Source organism: Zosterops lateralis, assembly GCF_965231275.1.
Source record: "Zosterops lateralis genome assembly, chromosome: 18".
Classification (NCBI taxonomy): Eukaryota; Metazoa; Chordata; class Aves; order Passeriformes; family Zosteropidae; genus Zosterops; species Zosterops lateralis.
Window position 1 is genome coordinate 891960 of NC_139778.1, and position 18543 is coordinate 910502.

At 55.7% G+C, this 18543-nt stretch overlaps 1 protein-coding gene across 1 annotated transcript in view; it reads left to right on the plus strand.

Moving 5' to 3' along the window:
- The window catches only part of NTN1 (netrin 1), a gene marked incomplete at its 5' end in the record, with an annotated part of 85883 nt that extends 68550 nt beyond the window's left edge, over positions 1–17333 (plus strand). Inside the window, 2 exons of the mRNA XM_083874820.1 lie at positions 7721–7795; positions 14424–17333. Coding sequence (XP_083730946.1) covers positions 7721–7795; positions 14424–14752 — 404 coding nt within the window. The 3' untranslated portion in view covers positions 14753–17333. The remainder of the gene's footprint in view (positions 1–7720; positions 7796–14423) is intronic.
- Between the last annotated feature and the right edge of the window lie 1210 nt (positions 17334–18543).

Genomic DNA, 18543 nt, shown 5'->3' on the forward strand with positions numbered 1-18543 from the left:
CCACGGCCCTGCAATAAACCCACATATTCTAGAATATCTCAGGTGTGCAGAGTCCCTTGTCCCTGTAAGTCACGGATGTTCCTACACTGCTGGAGCAGCGGGGATGGTTCTCCCCTAATTCATCCTAAAGCAGGACAGTGGGAAGGGGCTGCGGGCTCCCTGGAATCCCTCGCTGCCGCTTTCCAGCCGCTCCAGGCGAGAGGCTTTAATCTAATTACATGCTTTATTTGCGCCAATTTGTTTTTCAATCAATCTTGCTCAGCCAGAAGAAAGGAGGGCTGCTGTGGGCTCATTTGCACCTTCTTGTTCCAAGGGAGAGGTTAATGGTCGGTATCCGCTGGGATCTGCGGGAGCTCCGGGATCTTCTCCCGCAGCAAAGGCGGCGAGTTCCCAGCGTGGATTCCCGGATTTTTGGGACACGCTGATTGGGAGGGCTCAGGGTATTCACAAGGAGCCTCAGGAAAGGCATCCCCAGGAAAGGTTTTGTGTGTCCATTGCCAGGGATTGCAGTGGGGTCCCGGGGGAAGGTTTAGGTCTCCACAAAGCACCAAAGCGAACGGATAAGAGTGGAAATTATTCCTCCCTCTTTTCCTGCCCTGCCGGGGGGTGGCTCAGTTCAGTGCCCGGCACAGGGCAGGGCTGGCCTCGCTGCCCCCCACATTCCTGGGCTGATGCCAAGGGCTCCTCAGCCCGCTCTGGAGAGCAGAAGATGCTCTGATGGTGCCTCTGCCTTGACAGAGTGGTGACAGACCCACCTCAGCTGGTGGGACAAACCCCTGCCAGCCCCTGGGGACTGCAGAGCAAGGCCAGAGCACAGTCAGTGGGTTAAACACAGCCCATGGCAGAGGCTTGCTGTGCACTCAGGCTCAGCACAGACCCTCTGCAGGCAGATCCAGGGCCCTGGGATCCCTGTCCACAGGCTGAGGCTGCTCACACCTGGGGACAATCCTCTGGATAACACAGCAGGCACGGCTGGAGCAGCCCAGCCCCAGCTCAGCCCAGCTCCAAGGCCTGGCAGGGATGTGCCTCCCTGTTCCAGCTTCTGCCCACGCTGGAGGAATGGTCAGGGCCACTCTGCAGCTGGCCAGGGATGAAGGGCACTCATTTACACAGGATAATTGCAAAGGGCATCGTGCAGGACAGCTGGGTCACAGGCAGGTGAGAGCAGAGCCAATTAGTGATAACAGACCCAGTTTTGTGATAACAGACCCAGTTTTGTGCTAACAGACCCCTGTCCACTCAGTGGCCTGATGAGGGTGCAGCAAAGCACAGGACAAGCAGTGCCACTGCTGAAATGAATAACCTGGGAAGGATTCTCTGCCTTAGCTTTGCTGTTTTATTAAAGCTTCTTTACATTAAACCAGCCAGCTCTGAGACAGACTCCCAGCGGAGTCCTGCACAAATTAAATTACAACAGTGATCCCTTGCAGTCACAGTGTGCTCTGTGAGCTGCAGTCCCACAGGGATGATCCCATCCATGCTCTGGGAAAGGAGAGGGCTCCTCCAAAGGCTGCCCTCCCTCAGGACGTGTGGTCAGCACAGGCCCAGAGCCAGCAGCTTGGAGCAAGCAGAGCTGCAGCTCTCCAAATGACTCTAACAGTCCTTCCTTGGGACTGATGGAGGAGATGGTAAAATAATTCTTTGTGATGGAAGCAAGGGGCAGCTTCAGTGCTGTGGGAAGTGAACCAGGAGTTGATGGTCATCTGGGGAGATCTCCAGAGGTCTGAGAGCCAAAGGCATCCCTGCCATGACTGCTGCAGGGCCGTCCTCTCCTGTCCCAGTGATGGGTTGCATTTTATCCCGTGTCCATTGGGAGTGTGGCTCCCCCCTGCCTTTGGGATGCTCTGGGGTAGCTCTCACAAAGGTTTTCATGCCCAGGTGAACATTCTGAGCCCACACTCAGCCCCAGGGCAGACACATGGCATTGTTGCCCCTGCCCTCCCCAAGGACAGCCCTCCATGCACCCCACTTTTGCTCCATGAGCTTTTTTTTTTCATCCAGGCCCCAGCCACAAGCTGAGGATGTGGGGCTGCTGCTTGTAAAAGAGGCTGGAATTTTCTTTCCAGAGCCTGAACAGCCTGGAGGAGCCCTCAGTCTCACGGGGATGGGGCAGCAGGAAGCTGTGCAGGGCCATGGAGCAGCTGTACATGATGTCCTGCACATCCCACAGGACTGCAGCAGTTCCTGGGAGCACCTGCAAGAGTTTTGTGGTTGTTGAATGGGCTCAGGGAGCCAGCTCAGGCTGTGGGTGAGAGCAGGGGCAGAGACACAGCTGAGAGCTGGGATTCCCCAGCTCCCGGTGAAGGGAGGGATTGCTCAGGTCCAGCTTCAAAAACTACACAAAAATGCACCTTCCTCCCCCGGGGCACTCGTGGGGGTTGTACAGCACTGAAACACAAACCCCATCCCTCAGGTGGGGACAGACCCTCCCACTGCAGGGGATGTTGGCAATCCAGGGGTTGCCCCAGTGTGCAGGTTTAGGGATGCCTGTGGAGAAGTTCAGCTGAGGTTTGGCCAGAGCCAGTGGGGACCTGGAAGCTGCCGTGTCCCCTGTGGTCACTGCTGCTCACCCCCCTGGTGATGGGCAGCTCATGCACAGAGGATTTCTGACCAGTAACGCTGGGGAGGGAGAGCAAAGGGCAGGAATCTGAAAACTCCTCACCACCAGCCTCCCCTTGCATTCCAGCAAATCAAACCAGCCCCTCTGCTCTGCCCTGAGCCACTCTGGGGGTGTGTGGGACCCCAGGCTGATACCACTCCTGTTTGCTCAGTCCTGCTCTCTCTGGGAAAGGAATCATGGATTTAGGACTTGTTATTTGGAGCTGTTATTTAGTTATTTAGTGGCTCAGTCTGCTTCCACATCCCTCGCAGTGACCACAGGAGATGGGGGCACCCAGAGCCCCCACCCACAGCGCCCCCAGAGAGCACAACCGCCTGGGAGGGAGAGAGGGCAGGAAAATGCCCCTCACCCCCCAGGGCTGGGGTCAGGCTCTCAGGGCTGGGGCTCCTCTCCTAAGCCACAACACCTCCACTTTGGATCGCAGCCCACAAAGGCATTTAGGGCCCTACCTGGGGGAAATCAATAGGAATTTAGCTGCATAAATTTGGATTAGAAATCTGAATCCCCTTGGGGATCTAAGCCTTATATCTGCATTTCCAGTTAGGTACCCAGGCCAAGAAATGTGGCTTTAATTGCTCTATCATGTCAGAATCAAGGGGCCTTTAATTTCCGTTCCCGACATGTGGCTTTCGCAGCGCCTCAAAGCTGATTTTGGAGCTTGAGAGGCGCCTGGTGCAGGGTCTTCCCTGCAACAACACTCAGCACCCGCAGCTCTGCTGCCAGCACCTCCTTCCTGCCCAGCCCTGGGAGCAGCAGCACTCTGGGAAGAGCAGGATCCATTAACAAATCACAGGATGAACACTCAGCACCCTGCAGCTCTCAGCCTCATCATCACAGCAACTCCCCAAACCCAAGATGTTTAAACACAAAAATTCCAACTTTCTGGAGAAGAAAAAAAAAAAAAAAAAAAAAAGGAATTAAGCAAAACAAAGAAGGTGTTTAGCTGTGAAAAGTCTCTGCCCAGCCAGAGAATTAGTTCTATCAAGGGGATGGGCTGAGCTGCAAAGCTGCTGAAGGCTGTGCTGACACGTTTTTACTGAGCTGCCAGCGACAAGAACCAGCCGCCCGCCACCTGCTCCCTGTGTGAGCACAGAGCTCCAGCGGCCCCCTCCCCATCCCATCCCATCCCATCCCATCCCATCCCATCCCCGCGGCTCCGTTATCCGGGAAACGCCGGGAGCTGGAGCTTTCCCCCAGCCCCGCAGGGAGGAGCAGGATGTCCCCCCGGGGCAGGATGCAGGGCTGACCAAAAATAACCCACCAAGGGCCGCCTGGGCGATGGGCTCGTGGCTCTGAAGCGGGATTTGCACTGGAGTGTTTGTGCAGCTGAGTAAATTCGGGGAGGGAAGGAGCAAGGGGCTGGGATGTCACCCTGGGTTTGTCCTTCACACAGGACACAGAAGGGCTCAGGGATTGCTGAGCCTGCCAGGGCCAGCAGGACAGAGCAGGGGACACTTGTGCAGCACAGTGGGACAGGGAGCTGGGGCTGAGCCCATCCTGCTGCCCCTCATCTCTCCTACTGGACAGGAGCTGGACACTGACCCCCCCAAGCTGCAGGTACCAAAAGGGTGTCCTTTCCTTCAGGCAGCTCTGAGAATTCTCCTGGTTTGTGCCTGCGCTCTGGCATCACTGCCCACGGGCAGGTTTATCCCGGGCTGATCCTCATGGAGAGGGGCCAGAGGGACCTGCAGGACAAGGAGCCTTGGGACTCCAGAGGTTTGTCACATAAACATCTGGGGAGAAATTCTGCAAGAGTCTCACATTATTCGTGTCTCCTGTGCACACCTACGAGTCACTGAGCTCCACATCCACCGTCTCCTCCTCTTCCCATGGGCTCATCCTTCCTCCCATCCCTTCCCCAGCGAGGAGCAGCAGCTCAGCAAAGCCTCCCCAGAGCCCAGACTGCTGAAGAGTCACTTGGTGAGGAGAGCAGGGTCTGTCCCTGGCAGCACTGACACATCCTCCAGCATCCCCTCCAGAGGGGCCTCGCAGCACCACCCCAAACACACAGAGCTCAGAGAAATCCCATCTGCCCTCCCAAAGAGGCCCCAGAGGATCTCTAAGTCACCCAGGAGGCAGAAGAGCTCTCCACGAGGGAGACAAAGGAAATGAAGCAGAGCAAATCCCCCACCCACGGAAACCAGCGCTGGCATCTGGTGATTCCCAGTGATTTACACCAGTCCAATTCAAACCAGCTGAGGCTCTGGCACAGCCCGTGGGGCTCGGGAATGAGGAGAAGGGCAGGGCAGGATTGTGTATAGGCAAAGCAGCTGCTGCCCAGCGTGTCCTGGATTTGGCCAGGGGAGGAGGGACATGCAGCCAGAGCTTCCAGGCTTGTCCCTGCTCAGTGTTCACTGCCCACCTGTCCTTGTGTCACCTCTTGTTCTGCTCAGGGGCTGAGCTGTGACAGCAGCAGTGAACATCCACAGAGCTCCAGGATTTCTGTGCCAGGGAGAGCCATCAGCAGCTTTATCACAACCACACTGGTGTCCTGAGTTCATCAGCAGCCTGGCAGAGCAGAGTGGTGCCAGCAGCCTGGCAGGGCAGCCGATGGTCTGTCTGTCCCTTGGCATTCCCTGCTCTCCCAAAAAGTTCAAGGGAAGCTTCCCCAGGCTCATAGGTCACTGCACAGCCATTCAGTTCCCTCAGAGACTTTTCGATGTTTATGGCCAGGAACATCTTAGCAGTGCATTGCATCAGGAATGTTTCTGTTCCCTGAGCTCAGTGACAGCAGCAGCCACGTCCCAGTGTATGGTGGCATCCTGCCACGTGGGCATGGCTGGGCCCTTGCTACTGCATCTCCATCCCTCAACTACAGCTCTGATGGAATATCCACTCCTTTCTCGGTGCATTTCAAGTTTTACTCGATGTTCAGAAATGTTAGATGAGAAAAACAAATGGGAGGTATCAGTGGCTGGGAGCCCTCAGTCATCAGGGTTTGGAGGGGCCTTGGCTGGGTTGTAGCTGGGCACAGATCTCAGCTGGGGCTCCTGCACGAGGAAGATCTCAGGGTTTGGGTTTGGCCCTGGCTGGGCCATGCTGGAAAAGCAGGAAGCTTGGTTTTCCTGAGGGTCTGTCCTGAGGAGCAGGAACAACAGGGAGCCACGGGGCTGACATGGGGTCTGACATTGAGAGGGGCTGGGGCACACGTGGGTCATCGCAGGGCTTGGTGCTGAGGGGGTTCCTCATGGCCTTGGCACCCAGTGTGAGCTGGCCATGGGATGCCAGCAGCATCCCCACCTTCCCAACAACACCCTGAGCCTGACCCCAGCCCTGGGGGGTGAGGGGCATTTTCCTGCCCTCCTGCTCTCTGGGGGCTCTGTGGGTGGGGGCTCTGGGTGCCCCCATCTCCTGTGGTCACTGGGGGGATGTGGAAGCAGACTGAGCCACTAAATGAAGGTGCAGCTCCAAATAACAAGTCCTAAATCTATGATTCCTTTACTAGTAGAAATAGAACTTCAGCAGGTCCCACACCTGTGCTCCAGCAGTGGCTGGTGCCGGTGCCCCCAGGGCAGGGCTGGGCTGGTGTCCCCAGTGCAGGGCTGGGTGTCCCCAGTGCAGGGCTGGTGTCCCCAGGGCTGTCCCCATGTCTCCAGGGCAGGGCTGGTGTCCCCAGGGCCGTGCCAGGTGTCCCCAGGGCAGGGCTGGTGTCCCCAGGGCAGGGTGTCCCCAGGGCAGGGCAGGGCTGGCTGTCCCCAGGGCAGGGCTGGCTGTCCCCATGTCCCCAGGGCAGGGCTGGGTGTCCCCAGGGCAGGGTGTCCCCAGGGCAGGGCTGGGTGTCCCCAGTGCAGGGCTGGGTGTCCCCAGGGCTGTCCCCATGTCCCCAGGGCAGGGCTGGGTGTCCCCAGGGCAGGGCAGGGTGTCCCCAGGGCAGGGCTGGCTGTCCCTAGGGCCGGGCTGGGTGTCCCCAGGGCAGGGCAGGGTGTCCCCAGGGCTGGGCTGGCTGTCCCCAGGGCCAGGCTGGGTGTCCCCAGGGCAGGGCAGGGTGTCCCCAGGGCAGGGCAGGGTGTCCCCAGGGCAGGGCTGGGTGTCCCCAGGGCAGGGCAGGGTGTCCCCAGGGCAGGGCTGGCTGTCCCCAGGGCAGGGCAGGGTGTCCCCAGGGCAGGGCAGGGTGTCCCCAGGGCAGGGCTGGGTGTCCCCAGGGCTGGGCTGGCTGTCCCCAGGGCAGGGCAGGGTGTCCCCAGGGCAGGGCTGGGTGTCCCCAGGGCTGGGCTGGGTGTCCCCATGTCCCCAGGGCAGGGCTGGGTGTCCCCAGGGCAGGGCTGGCTGTCCCCAGGGCAGGGCAGGGTGTCCCCAGGGCAGGGCAGGGTGTCCCCAGGGCAGGGCTGGGTGTCCCCAGGGCTGGGCTGGCTGTCCCCAGGGCAGGGCAGGGTGTCCCCAGGGCAGGGCTGGGTGTCCCCAGGGCTGGGCTGGGTGTCCCCATGTCCCCAGGGCAGGGCTGGGTGTCCCCAGGGCAGGGCAGGGTGTCCCCAGGGCAGGGTAGGGTGTCCCCAGGGGTGGTGGCAGTGCCCACAGGCCGCCCGGGCCTGCCCAGTGTGTCCCGGCCCTGGGGGCCCATTAGGACTGAAATGTTCCTCCTGGGGGTATTTTATTTGCACACTTCAGTAGAGTGGACACCAAAAGGCTTTGCTAATGCTTTCATGGGCTGCTAATTTCCTCTGTGACCCGCATTGTGGCGGGGTGACCCCAGCCCCAATCCCTGGGCCATGAATGCCAAAGGCTGACACCGGCCGGGTGAGGGGTGACAATGGGGCCTCTGTGGGCTCCGCGCAGGCCCCAGTGCGGAGATGGAGAACAGGGGGAGGTTGTGTGGCTCTCAAAAGCTCTGGGTGGCACAATAAGGGAGGCCCCGGGGTCTCCCAGGAAGACAGAGGCGGAGGGAGGACGGGGCTCCTTTTGTGAGCAGCTTTCTTTAGAAAGGAAGGGTTCTCAATGCCCCCTCCAGACCCAACCGGGGCCTGGCAGATGGATATCACAGGCACTGCTGCTTATTCATGGCAGGCTGCGGCTTTGAGCCGTCCCCCCTCCCCAAGACTGTCTTCATTTTAAGGCTAATTTGTTTTGTTAATGTTTTCTTGCCCTCCCCCTCTCTCCGCGCAGACTGTGACTCGTACTGCAAAGCCTCCAAGGGGAAGCTGAAGATCAACATGAAGAAATACTGTAAGAAGGACTATGGTGAGTGTCCCCCGTCCGAGGGGCAGCGGTGCCAAAGGGATGCAGGGCAGGAGCTGTTTGTTGTGGTTTGAAAGCAAAACGAGTGAGAGGCTCCGAGTCAGAGATATAATTTAATAAGAAGAAAGGTAAAAAAAGGTAAAAATAAAATATAATAAATGCAATAACACAAAGGAGCACTGACAGAGTCAGAACACACCCTGAGCAGGGTGGGGGGAGCAGTCCAGGTGAGGGGCTCTTCCTGAAGCAGTGATCCCACAGAAAGGTCTGGGAGCTCTGCTCCTCTGGGAATCCAGTGGCTCAGGGCTGCTTGTCCTGTCCCAAATCCCAGATTCTCTCCAGGTGGGAATGCTTGGCTCCTCCCCCTGGGCATTGGGAGCATCTCCCAATGGGATGAGGAGTCGTGCAGTGGCTCCTTGATGGCCCATTAAACAGAGAGAGCTCCTGGAGGGAGTTCCCTGTGAGTCCTGGGCAAGGCATTGATGGGCCATGAGCAGAAGAGCCCAAAGGCCATGAGCAGAAGACACCCTTGGGAAAACACTGCCCCACCTGGTTCCAACAGCTCATGAAGATGGTGATAGAATAAATACTTTGTGTACATCCTACACTGCAACCCAGGACACTGTCCCCAAGCCCACCCGAGGTCCAGCCGCAGCCCTGGCTGTGGCTGCACTTTTGGGAATGGCTTTTGCCAGGTTGGCAGAGGCAGCCCTGGGCAGCGATGCTCGGTGGATGCCGAGTGTCACTGGGGAATGTGAGATGAGCACAATGTGCACCCTGATCTGAGGGTTGTCCCAGCATCTGCAGGACACTCGTATTTTCCAAGTGTTTGCCAGTGTCCTCTGGGTTATGATGGCACCATGTCCCCTCTCCTCTCACTGTGCTGTCATGTGCCGCAGCTGTTAAATATTTTAAATATTTTTTTGCTGTGGGGATGAGCAGCGAGCAGTTCCCAGTCGACTTGATCCAATCCCACCGTAATTCCCAGGAGAATTCAGAGGGTGGTGCAGCCCTGGGACAGCTCACACTGGGATCTGTTGGGGGTTTGGGTGACACACTGGGATCTGTTGGGGGTTTTGTGACAGCTCACATTGGGATCTGTTGGAGGTTTGGATGACACACTCAGTTCTGTTGGAGGTTTGGGTGACACACTGGGATCTGTTGGAGGTTTGGATGACACACTGAGTTCTGTTGGAGGTTTGGGTGGCACACTGGGATCTGTTGGAGGTTTGAGTGACACACTGGGTTCTGTTGGAGGTTTGGGTGGCACACTCTGTTCTGTTGGAGGTTTGGGTGGCACACTGGGATCTGTTGGAGGTTTGGATGACACACTGAGTTCTGTTGGAGGTTTGGGTGGCACACTGGGATCTGTTGGAGGTTTGAGTGACACACTGGGTTCTGTTGGAGGTTTGGGTGGCACACTCTGTTCTGTTGGAGGTTTGGGTGGCACACTGGGATCTGTTGGAGATTTGAGTGACACACTGGGATCTGTTGGAGGTTTTGTGACAGCTCACACTGGGTTCTGTTGGAGTTTTGGGTGACACAGTTCTGTTGGAGGCGTGGGTGACACACTGGGTTTTGCTCAGGGCTGCCCTGGGGGCTCCAGCAGTCCTTGGGGAGGTGTGGGTGGCTCAGGAGGTGTCTCAGGCAGGAGATGCCTCTGGAGCAGTGATTAGCTGAGCTGGAAAGAGCTTTTCCCTTCTCTTTTCTCACTCAGCATCCCTTCTGCAGCCGCACGAGTGATCCCGAGCCGTGTGCTGGGGCTGCTTCAGGTGGGGGGACACTGTCCCAGTGCTGGCTCTGGGATGCTCCCACCCGAATCCCCGGGCCATGGAAGGGTCCCCCAGAGCCCCACGGCCCCAGCCACGGCAAATTCTCTTTTTTTGAGGCCAAACCAGGGCGGTGAGGCAGCGGGGTGAGCGATGCCGGAGCAGCCCAAGCTTTCACCAGGGGCAGGGAGGGAAGAAAGGGTTGAAAAGGTGCAGGGAGGGATAATAAAGACTTTGGGACTGACACCCCAGCAGGAAGCCAATTAGGAGGCTCTTTTCCTCACCGAATGTCCTAAAAGGCCCTAATTAGCTTGAACAGAGTTCCTTCTCCCGCGGCCTCAATCGGGAGTTATCATCCGCCCCGCGCTCCTCAATGGGGCTTTTTACATCCCCGCTTCATTCACCCTTTCAAAGGGATATTTTCCCTTATTTATTTTTCCTATCTGTTTGTTTTTGTCGGGTTTGTGGTTTTTTTTTTTTTCTTTTTATTTTAATTTGGGCTTTTTTCCCCCACGAGATGCGTTTGGATGCAAATATTTGGAGTGAAACAGAAGGCGGGAGATTCAGAGAGGGGGGAGAGGCAGGACCAGAGGCAGAAAAGCTTTTTCTGGGTTTATTTTGGCTGCGTGGGGGAGCACAGAGCCACTCAGAAAAGCAGGGACAGAGGAGGGGTTTGCTGGGGTGGGGGCAGTTAAATCCCGGGGAAGCAGAAGGGATTCTGGCTGAACCCACTGAGGGTGGAGATTCCCCAAAGGAGAGGAGATTATTTGATTTGAGCAGGTGATGCTGATCCAGGTGAAGTGGGAACATCCTTTACTCCCTTTTCTGCTCGATTTTGGGGATCTTTCTGCTCTCTGTGGGGTGTGACTGTGGTAAAGGAAACCTGGAGTTTTAAAAGCTCCATTTTGGCCCTGATTCTGAGCTGCCTGTGCTGCAGCAGGGCCCGATCCTGCGCGGATGATGCTGGAATGTTTTTGCAGCAGCAGTGTGGTCCCAGGCCCTGGATCCCCATCCCAGCACTGGGGAGGGAATGGGGCTGAGGAACAGAATCCTCATCCCGTAGGTGAGATCATCTGCTCACTTTGCCCTTTCTTGGAAAAAAAAAATTTTAAAAAATCCTTCCTTCAGCAGAGCCTTCTCTTAGTCACCCCCTTTGTCGAGAGGAGCTTGGCAGGGGCTGCTGGAAAAAAAGCAAAACGTGTTTTCAAAAGGCAGCTTGAAAAGAGGGAGGGAGGCGGGAGAAAAAAACCTGAATCCCCCAAAAAAATCCAAAGGCAGGGGGGAAGCACCAAGGCCGGCACTCACAGCCCCTTGCACTGCTTGGAAGGTGGAGAAATCCCATCCCTGGAGCTGAGCAATCCCTGCTGGAGCCACGTGCTGAGGGACAGAGCAGGGGCACTGAGGGGTCCCCCAGCACCAGGGCACACCCAGGGATTAGGGATCATAAATCTCCAATATTAAACCAGTAGGAAATTGGCAACTGGAGCGAGGCAAAGCTGCCGCCAAATAAATTAAAAACTGAAAAAAAAAAAGGGGGGGGAAAAAAAATCACATTTTAACACTTTGCTCCAGCGAGGAGCCAGCCCTTTACATTCCCAAACCCAGATGGTGTCGGGGTCACCTTTTGCTGCTGGATGGAATAAAATCCACATGGACTCCACTCCAGTGGTGCAGCGAGAGGGGAGCCAAGCCTTTGGGAAACCCTGCCTCGGACTGGGACATCTGTGCCTGCCACCGCTGTCCTCAGCACCCCCTTCCACCTGGCCACATTAAACACCCTCAAACTGCTCTGTTCCCACTCCCACTCCTTGGGATCTTTCCCAGGTGCCGGCACAGCAATGGCCCCACGTTTCCAGCTGCCACAGGCAGGATCTGTGGGATACTCCAGGATTCCACAATAGCATGTAGAGGTTTGGCCTTGCAGCCCAGCCCTGAGTCAGCCTCAGCAGGGGAAGCCTTGGACTCAGGAGATTTATCACAAACCCCAAATGCAAATTTAAAAAAGCATTAAATAATTAGGTTTTCCCCAGACTCCCTCTTTTCATGGCAGAGTTTTGAGGCCCTGACTCACACAAGGTCTGAATGCTGCAAGGCTCTGCTTTGCTTTCAGCCTTCAGCAGCTGCCCTCAAACGTTGTTTTGAGGTTTTGGGCTGGGTTTTGTTTTTATTAACATCAAACCATCCACCCCTGGGCTTTCATCTCCAGCTTCCAGACTTTGGGGCTTTCTTGTGGCTGGAGGCTCCCAGGCAGGCCTGGAGGAGCTGGGAGCATCCCTGAGCTCTGGGGGTGTAGGGGAGGACCAGGGACCTTCCCTGCCTTCCCACTGGGGCACCTTCTTCTGCCAAAGAACCATCCTGTGCTGAGAGCTGGCAGGCACCATCCAGGTGGGATTTGTGCTTCAGGAGGATCAGTGTCAGGTGGGATGTGGTTCATAGGGCAGCCCTCACCAGGACCCAGCTGTGCCCCAGCTGTGCCTCAGCTCCCCAGACCCATTTGCTGCCTGAGAACTCCCTTGGGAGCAGAGCAGGCTGCAGGGAAGTGAACCTGGAGAAAAAATATCTGGATCTCTGGGAGTGCCTGGGGTGCAGCAGACCCAGATTCCAGGTGAGGGAGGAGCAGGCACAGGGCACAGGCAGCCCCAAGGCACCAGTGGGATCAGGAGCTGATCTGGATCCCACCCTCACTGAAACCAGTGTCACCAGTCTGGAGCAGAGCCCACCCTCACTGAAATCAGTGTCACCAGTCTGGAGCAGAGCCCATCCTCACTGAAACCACTGTCACCAGCCCCAGCTGGAGCTGTGGAAGCTGCAGCTCCTTTGATTTTGTTCTCTTGCTCCAGGACACCACCTGTTCCAGGGGACCACAGCAAGGGTCCCATGAGGAACCATCATCCCCTATCACCTCCTTCCATCTGCTGCCCCAGGGGTTTGGCCAGGGATGTTTTTCCAGGGATGCAGAGACAGGGACAGTCCTGAGTGCAGGGGTTCAATGGGAGCATCAGCCAAGTGAGAGCAGCTCGGCACAAAGCCAAGGTTTGGCCAAGGAGAGGGGCAGGTGGAAGGACAACACCAAACCCCACAGCCAGGTTTGGACTGGGGGGGCACAGCTAAACCAGAGCCTCAAAGCAGGAAGGGACTGGAACCTCCTTCATGAGAAGGGAGTCTTTAAATCCCTTTGGATTTCCCCAGGGGACCCAGCTTAGGAGCTTCCAAAAATTCATCCTGGCCCATTTCTGCCCCTCTGCATGTCCTGTGTCCCCTGGGAGAGGCTGGAGGTGCTGGTCCCACCCCACACTGGAATAGCCAGGCAAACCCCACTAAAGCTGGGCTCCAAAACCCGGCTCAGGAGGAACTGAGCATCCTGGATGTGAAGCGATGGGCAGGAATCTGGCTGTCAGGGCAGGCAGCTGTGGCTGCGCCAGCCAAGCCTTCCTCAAAGCTTTCACTCCTTCCACTTCATTAATAAAATGGGAAAAAATAAGAGACGGGGGCCTTGACATAAAAAAAAAAAATACAGACTGTGTGTTTTAGAGCAGAGTTTCCTGTAGCCACCTCTCTCCAGTTCCTTTTCATTCATTTTCTCCATTTTGTCAGTGTGGACCCAGGCAGGTCAAAGGTTTAAGCTTTTTTGGAAAGATTTGTTTCCACAAAATAAAAATTGGCTACTCTTCACATTTTGTTACCTTCACACCAGACGGGGAAATACACAGTCAGAGCTTAGGGTTGTTTTTTTTCCTTTTTTTTTTCCTTTTTTCTTTTTTTTTTAATGAAAGCATCTGGCCTCCATGACATGTTTAAAAAAAATACCCCATATATTTTGCAACGTGTTAAAAAGCTGTGCTGGGCTGCAGAGCTCTGCTTCCTCCCAGAGCCTGAAATCACTTGGTTTTAGAGACAGGGGGATGCTCCTACACCACCAACCCAGGGGGGAAAGCTGGACTGTTACATGGCAAATGGCAAAGTTTTCCCTCAGGTTTTTGGGAGTTTCTTCTCTCTCTGTTAATTTGTACAAACAGGATTGGACCCACTGGGGTTCAGGCAGGCAGCTGAGCGGGCAGGGGTTTATAGCTCCCAGAGCATGGAGAGGAGAGTGGGGGAAAAGGGAAAAGTTCAATGACTTGGCTAAAAAAGCTCTTTGTGGTTGTGCTGCACCAGCCTGTGCCCTGCCTGCTCTCCCAGCCGGGCCCATCCCCAGCTGGGATTTCCCTGTTTCTGCTGGTGAGGATTCCTCACCCCACAGCTGGCAAACAAGGCCAGGAGGGCTGGGCAGGCCCTGCCCTGGGGAAGGCATTTTCCTGGAAGCTGATTTTTAGCCCTAATCCAGGAAAGAGCAAGGGCTGGAGTGGTGGAGGGCTGAGGTTTCCTCAGCCCATGGCTACAGAGATTACACATCATCAGCCACAGGCTTGGAAAACATCATCATCATCATCATCATCATCATCATCATCATCACCACCATCTGGTACAGGGATCACTGTGTTCTCCCCAGCTCAGTCTTGCTGTGGGAGCTGGGGGTCTCCCAGTCCTCAGCCAGGACACCAGGAGGTCTCCTTGGAGCCCAGCGCTGCTGTTCAGCACTTGCAGAGGTGTTTCAATGACTCTGCCAGATGCAGAGCTGGAGAGCAGCTCCCAGGCCTGTGGTGGTCTTGGAGCTTTGCTGAGACCCTCAGATGCATCACTGGCTGCTCCTGTTCTTGGGGGGTGGCCTGGGGACAGCATTTTGGGACATCCACAATCCTTGGCTGCTGCAAAATCCCCTTTCCTCACACAGCCCGTTAGGTAAGGCCTGAAATCCGTCTTCTCCTCACCAGCCCAGACAGTGACGCCTTTTCCTCTCTTGCCTGTGTGTTGTTTATTCCCAGCTGTCCAGATCCACGTCCTGAAGGCAGAAAAGAACGCGGACTGGTGGAAGTTCACGGTGAACATCATCTCCGTCTACAAACAAGGCAGCAACCGGATCCGGCGCGGAGACCAGACCCTGTGGATCCACTCCAAGGACATAGCCTGCAAGTGCCCCAAAATCAAGCCCATGAAGAAGTATTTGCTGCTGGGTAACAACGAGGACTCTCCCGACCAGAGCGGCATCATTGCGGACAAAACCAGCCTGGTGATCCAGTGGCGGGACACGTGGGCCCGGCGGCTCCGGAAGTTCCAGCAGCGGGAGAAGAAGGGGAAGTGTAAGAAAGCCTAAAGGAGGAGGAGAGGGAGAGACTGACTGTGCATGCTGCTTTGTGTAGAGCTGGGGCGGGCAGGGACTGGCTGCCAGGGCGGGCTGGGGGGACAAGGGGACAGCGACCACAGCTGGGGGGTGCTGGGCTTGCACCTCATGTTCCAGGGAAGACAAAACCCAACAGGACCCAACAGAACTGAACACAACCCAACAAAATCAATAGGACCCAACAAAACCCAACAGAACCCAACAGGACGCAACAAAATTGAACAGAACCCAACAAAGCCCAACAGAACCCAACAGGACTCAACAAAACCCAACAGGACCCAAAAAAACCCAGTAAAATCCAACAAAACCCAACCAAACCCAATGGTACACATGGACAGAAGCCACGAGTGGGGTGAGGGTGTGTGGCACCTGGGCCCCCCAGCTCCCTCCTGGCCCATTGCTGAAGAACTCAGAGACACCAAACTGCCTTCCAGCTGCCAACATCTGCTGCCTCCAAAGCACGGCATGGGCACATCCACCCTGTAAGGAACTAATCAACAGCACCGCTGGAAATTAACTCCCCATCCCCAAAATACCTGTTTGCAACTTAGGCTGAGACTGAGACAGTTGTTGTAGAGGAAACTAAACCAAGACTTTTGCTGAGGACAGACCCGAGGATCGGCAGACAGGGTCTTGGGGGGCTTTGGTACCCGACAGCCGTGGACACCACCCACTGATGGTGCCTGGGGCAGCCCAAGTCTCCAGCTGTGATGATGCTCTGGGTCCACTTTAGGCACAGCCAAGAGGGGACAATGTTGGTGGATGACTTCCTGCTGTGCAGAACTCTGGGAATGTCTCCGTGCTCAGCCCCTGAGCCTGAGGATGCTACCCCCACCACACTGAAGGGGTGTGAGCCCACAGCGTGCCCTGTCCCCCTCCAGCCATCCCTTTACAGGCCAGGAGTCAAAAACCAGCATCCCCAAGGAAACACCCAGACCTGACAAAAAATGAGTTGGCATAAAGTGCCCTGGAAGATTTTGCTAATCTCAGTCCCTAAATCTCCACTGTGGCCACCCCTGAACCTCCTCCATGGGCTCATTCCCTCTGCTGCTGTCAGCACACCAGGAACCCTCAGATGGCAGAAAATCCCTGCAGGTGACACCAAGGCCCTGGCTGGTCACTGCTTTCACTCCCAGACTTGGGCAGCTCTCCCAAACCCACGGCAGCTCTGCCCTCGCTCCCTCTGGAGCTGCAGCCCCCTGAGACCCCTGCAAAAGGTCTTGGGGACAAAGTGGGGAGCAGAGGGCACCAGGGACTGTCCCCATGGGCAGTGGGGCCAGGGCAGAGCTCTGAGGCTGGGCGGGGTAGAGCCACCCAGGGCAGGGACCAGCCCAGGGAAGGGGGCTCAGCCAGGAGTAAGGTGTGAGCCACCTGGAGTTCTCCTCCTTCTGGTGGGGGACAAACGGCCAATTGAAAATTCCCAATTTCCAGTCATTCATGCACTGAGCACAGCAGAGACTGCCTCACCTCAGACTGGAGCATCTTCCCCCTGGGGCACCCTGCGGGCAGGACTGGCTTTGGAGTTGTCACCCCCATGCCAGGCTGCTCCCCTGCCCTGGAGAATGGGGATATCCAATTCCTCCTCATCCATGGAGAGCAGGAAAGGCTGGGGCAGGGAGGAGTGAGGGCAGGACGGTACCTGGAGGAGAAGCAAACATTAGTCGCTATGAAAAGCAAAACCTCACTGATATTTTTCCTTTTAGGAAACTTGGAAACATCTCTTTTATGACATTTTCCAGCGGTTTTGCCTTGTTTTATAGCAATAGACAATATTTATATAATGACATAAACCGCCATAAAGCAGGGCAGCCATGTAAATAGGTGCAAAGAGGAGGCTCCCGGGGCTGCTGGAATCACCACCTGGAGGGACCCAGCTCTGCTGAGCCTCCCCTGCCACCACAAGGCCCCCAGAATTAATCTGGCTATTAGGAGAAAAATCCCACCCTGGATATCAAGCAACTCCCCCCCATCCAAGTCTGTGTTTTCTCCCCTTTCCCAAACTGGACTTGGTTTTCCTTATCTCAGAGCTCAAGGAGAGCTAATGGTTTTGCAGCCAAGGGAAGTGAAATCAGCAGGGTCTGAAGAATAAAATCTGACCTCAAGTGTCTAAATGGAGGCTTAAAGCCTGAAAACTGCTCTCCTGCAGTCAGCTGCTGCCAGGGAACCCCAAAGCTGGGGACAGCACTTCCCCAGGTAGCCAGGACATCCCCAACCTTCAAATGGTGCCTAAAAGTAACAGAATCCAACCCAAAGCCAGTTCTGCACGTGGAGAGCAGGAAGGAAAGGCCAGGGGATATGGGGACTTGGGAACTGCCCTTAGCACACCTGCATACCCAATGCTCACTCTGTTTCCAGCCTTGTCAAGCACAGCCTGGACACCCCAAACCCCCCAGGGACACCCTCCAGCCCCTTCCCTGCTCCCACTGGGCTTGGAGGCTGCAGAAGACCCCCCACCCCTCATCCCACGGCCAGACCCCTCCAGGCACTGACGTGGCCTGGGGACTCAGAAGGAAATGAGATGGCACAAGAGCTGGCACAGGAAGGAAGTCCCCAGCTCTCCATCCCTGCTGGAGTTTTGTTCTTTCCAGTCAGAGCAGGCAAACCCCCCGGCTCCATCCACGGCCCCAGTGCCCTTCGTGCATTCCCAGTGATCCCGACCTGCAGGAGCTGCTGCTGGAACTGGTGCAACTGGAACAGCCTCTGCTGGGAGGGCAGAGCAGCCCCATTTCAGGGCGCAGAGGTGCAGCTCTTCCCTGCAGCCACCGCTGCTCCAGGACATCTCCAGGAGGACACTCTGCCCCCAGGGAAAGGATGTCCCCCTGAACCCCTGCACGGCCAGAGGGCAGCTCTGGGGGCCCCAGCCCTGGGGACAGCACTGGGGTGGCAGGGAAGGGACTGTGGTGCCTTCAGAGAGGCTTCAGAGAGCAGCTGAAATGCCAAAACAATCATCACTGACCGTAGCACCCGACAGAAGTCGGTCTCATTTCTGTTCGTTCCTGTCGTGTCCGTGCCCCCTCCCTGTCCCTGCCTCATCCCCTCACAAACCTGTGTTCGTTTTGGGGTTGGTTTTTTTTGTTGATTTTTTTATTTCTGTTAATATCTTGAACTGTAAATGTTGTTTAGTTATGACCATGGCAGACTGCTTTGGGCGATGTTTCTTTACAATGCATACTAATATATTATGGTTATTATATATGAATATATTTAATGACACGTGAAAAAGTTGTGGATTTTCTTATTGTTTTTCCAAGTTGTTTCTTTTTTTTTTTTCTTTTTTTTTTTTTTCCTCTTTTTTTTGGTCCCCTTTTGTTTGTTTGTTCCTTAGATTGGCTGTAATTGACCCAAAGGAGCTTGTAACTGTTCAGCACCCCCTCCGTAGAACTAAAGTCAGAAACCAGTTGAATAAACTCTTGTAAACTGTAAAAATCTCCAGGAATTTCTGCTTATTTTATTTTATTTTATTTATTTTTTGCTTAGTGAGCCTGTGGAACAAGGAAATTATAGTGGCCCCTGCATCCCCTGGATCTGTCAGTGTCCCCTTGGCAGGGCTGAGGTGGCACAGCTGGTTTTAACTGGCAGCAAAACACTTCCAGGGACAAAAATCCAGGCAAAAGGATGCCCAAGTGTTGGGGGTCAGCCCAGCTGACCCGAGCCTTCAGCAGTGCTGGGAATTTATGAATCCAAAAACATCCTGGGGGGAGGAAATCTCAGATCTTTATTGCAGAGACAAATGGGTCCCAAGTGCCAGCCCTGGGGCAAATGGG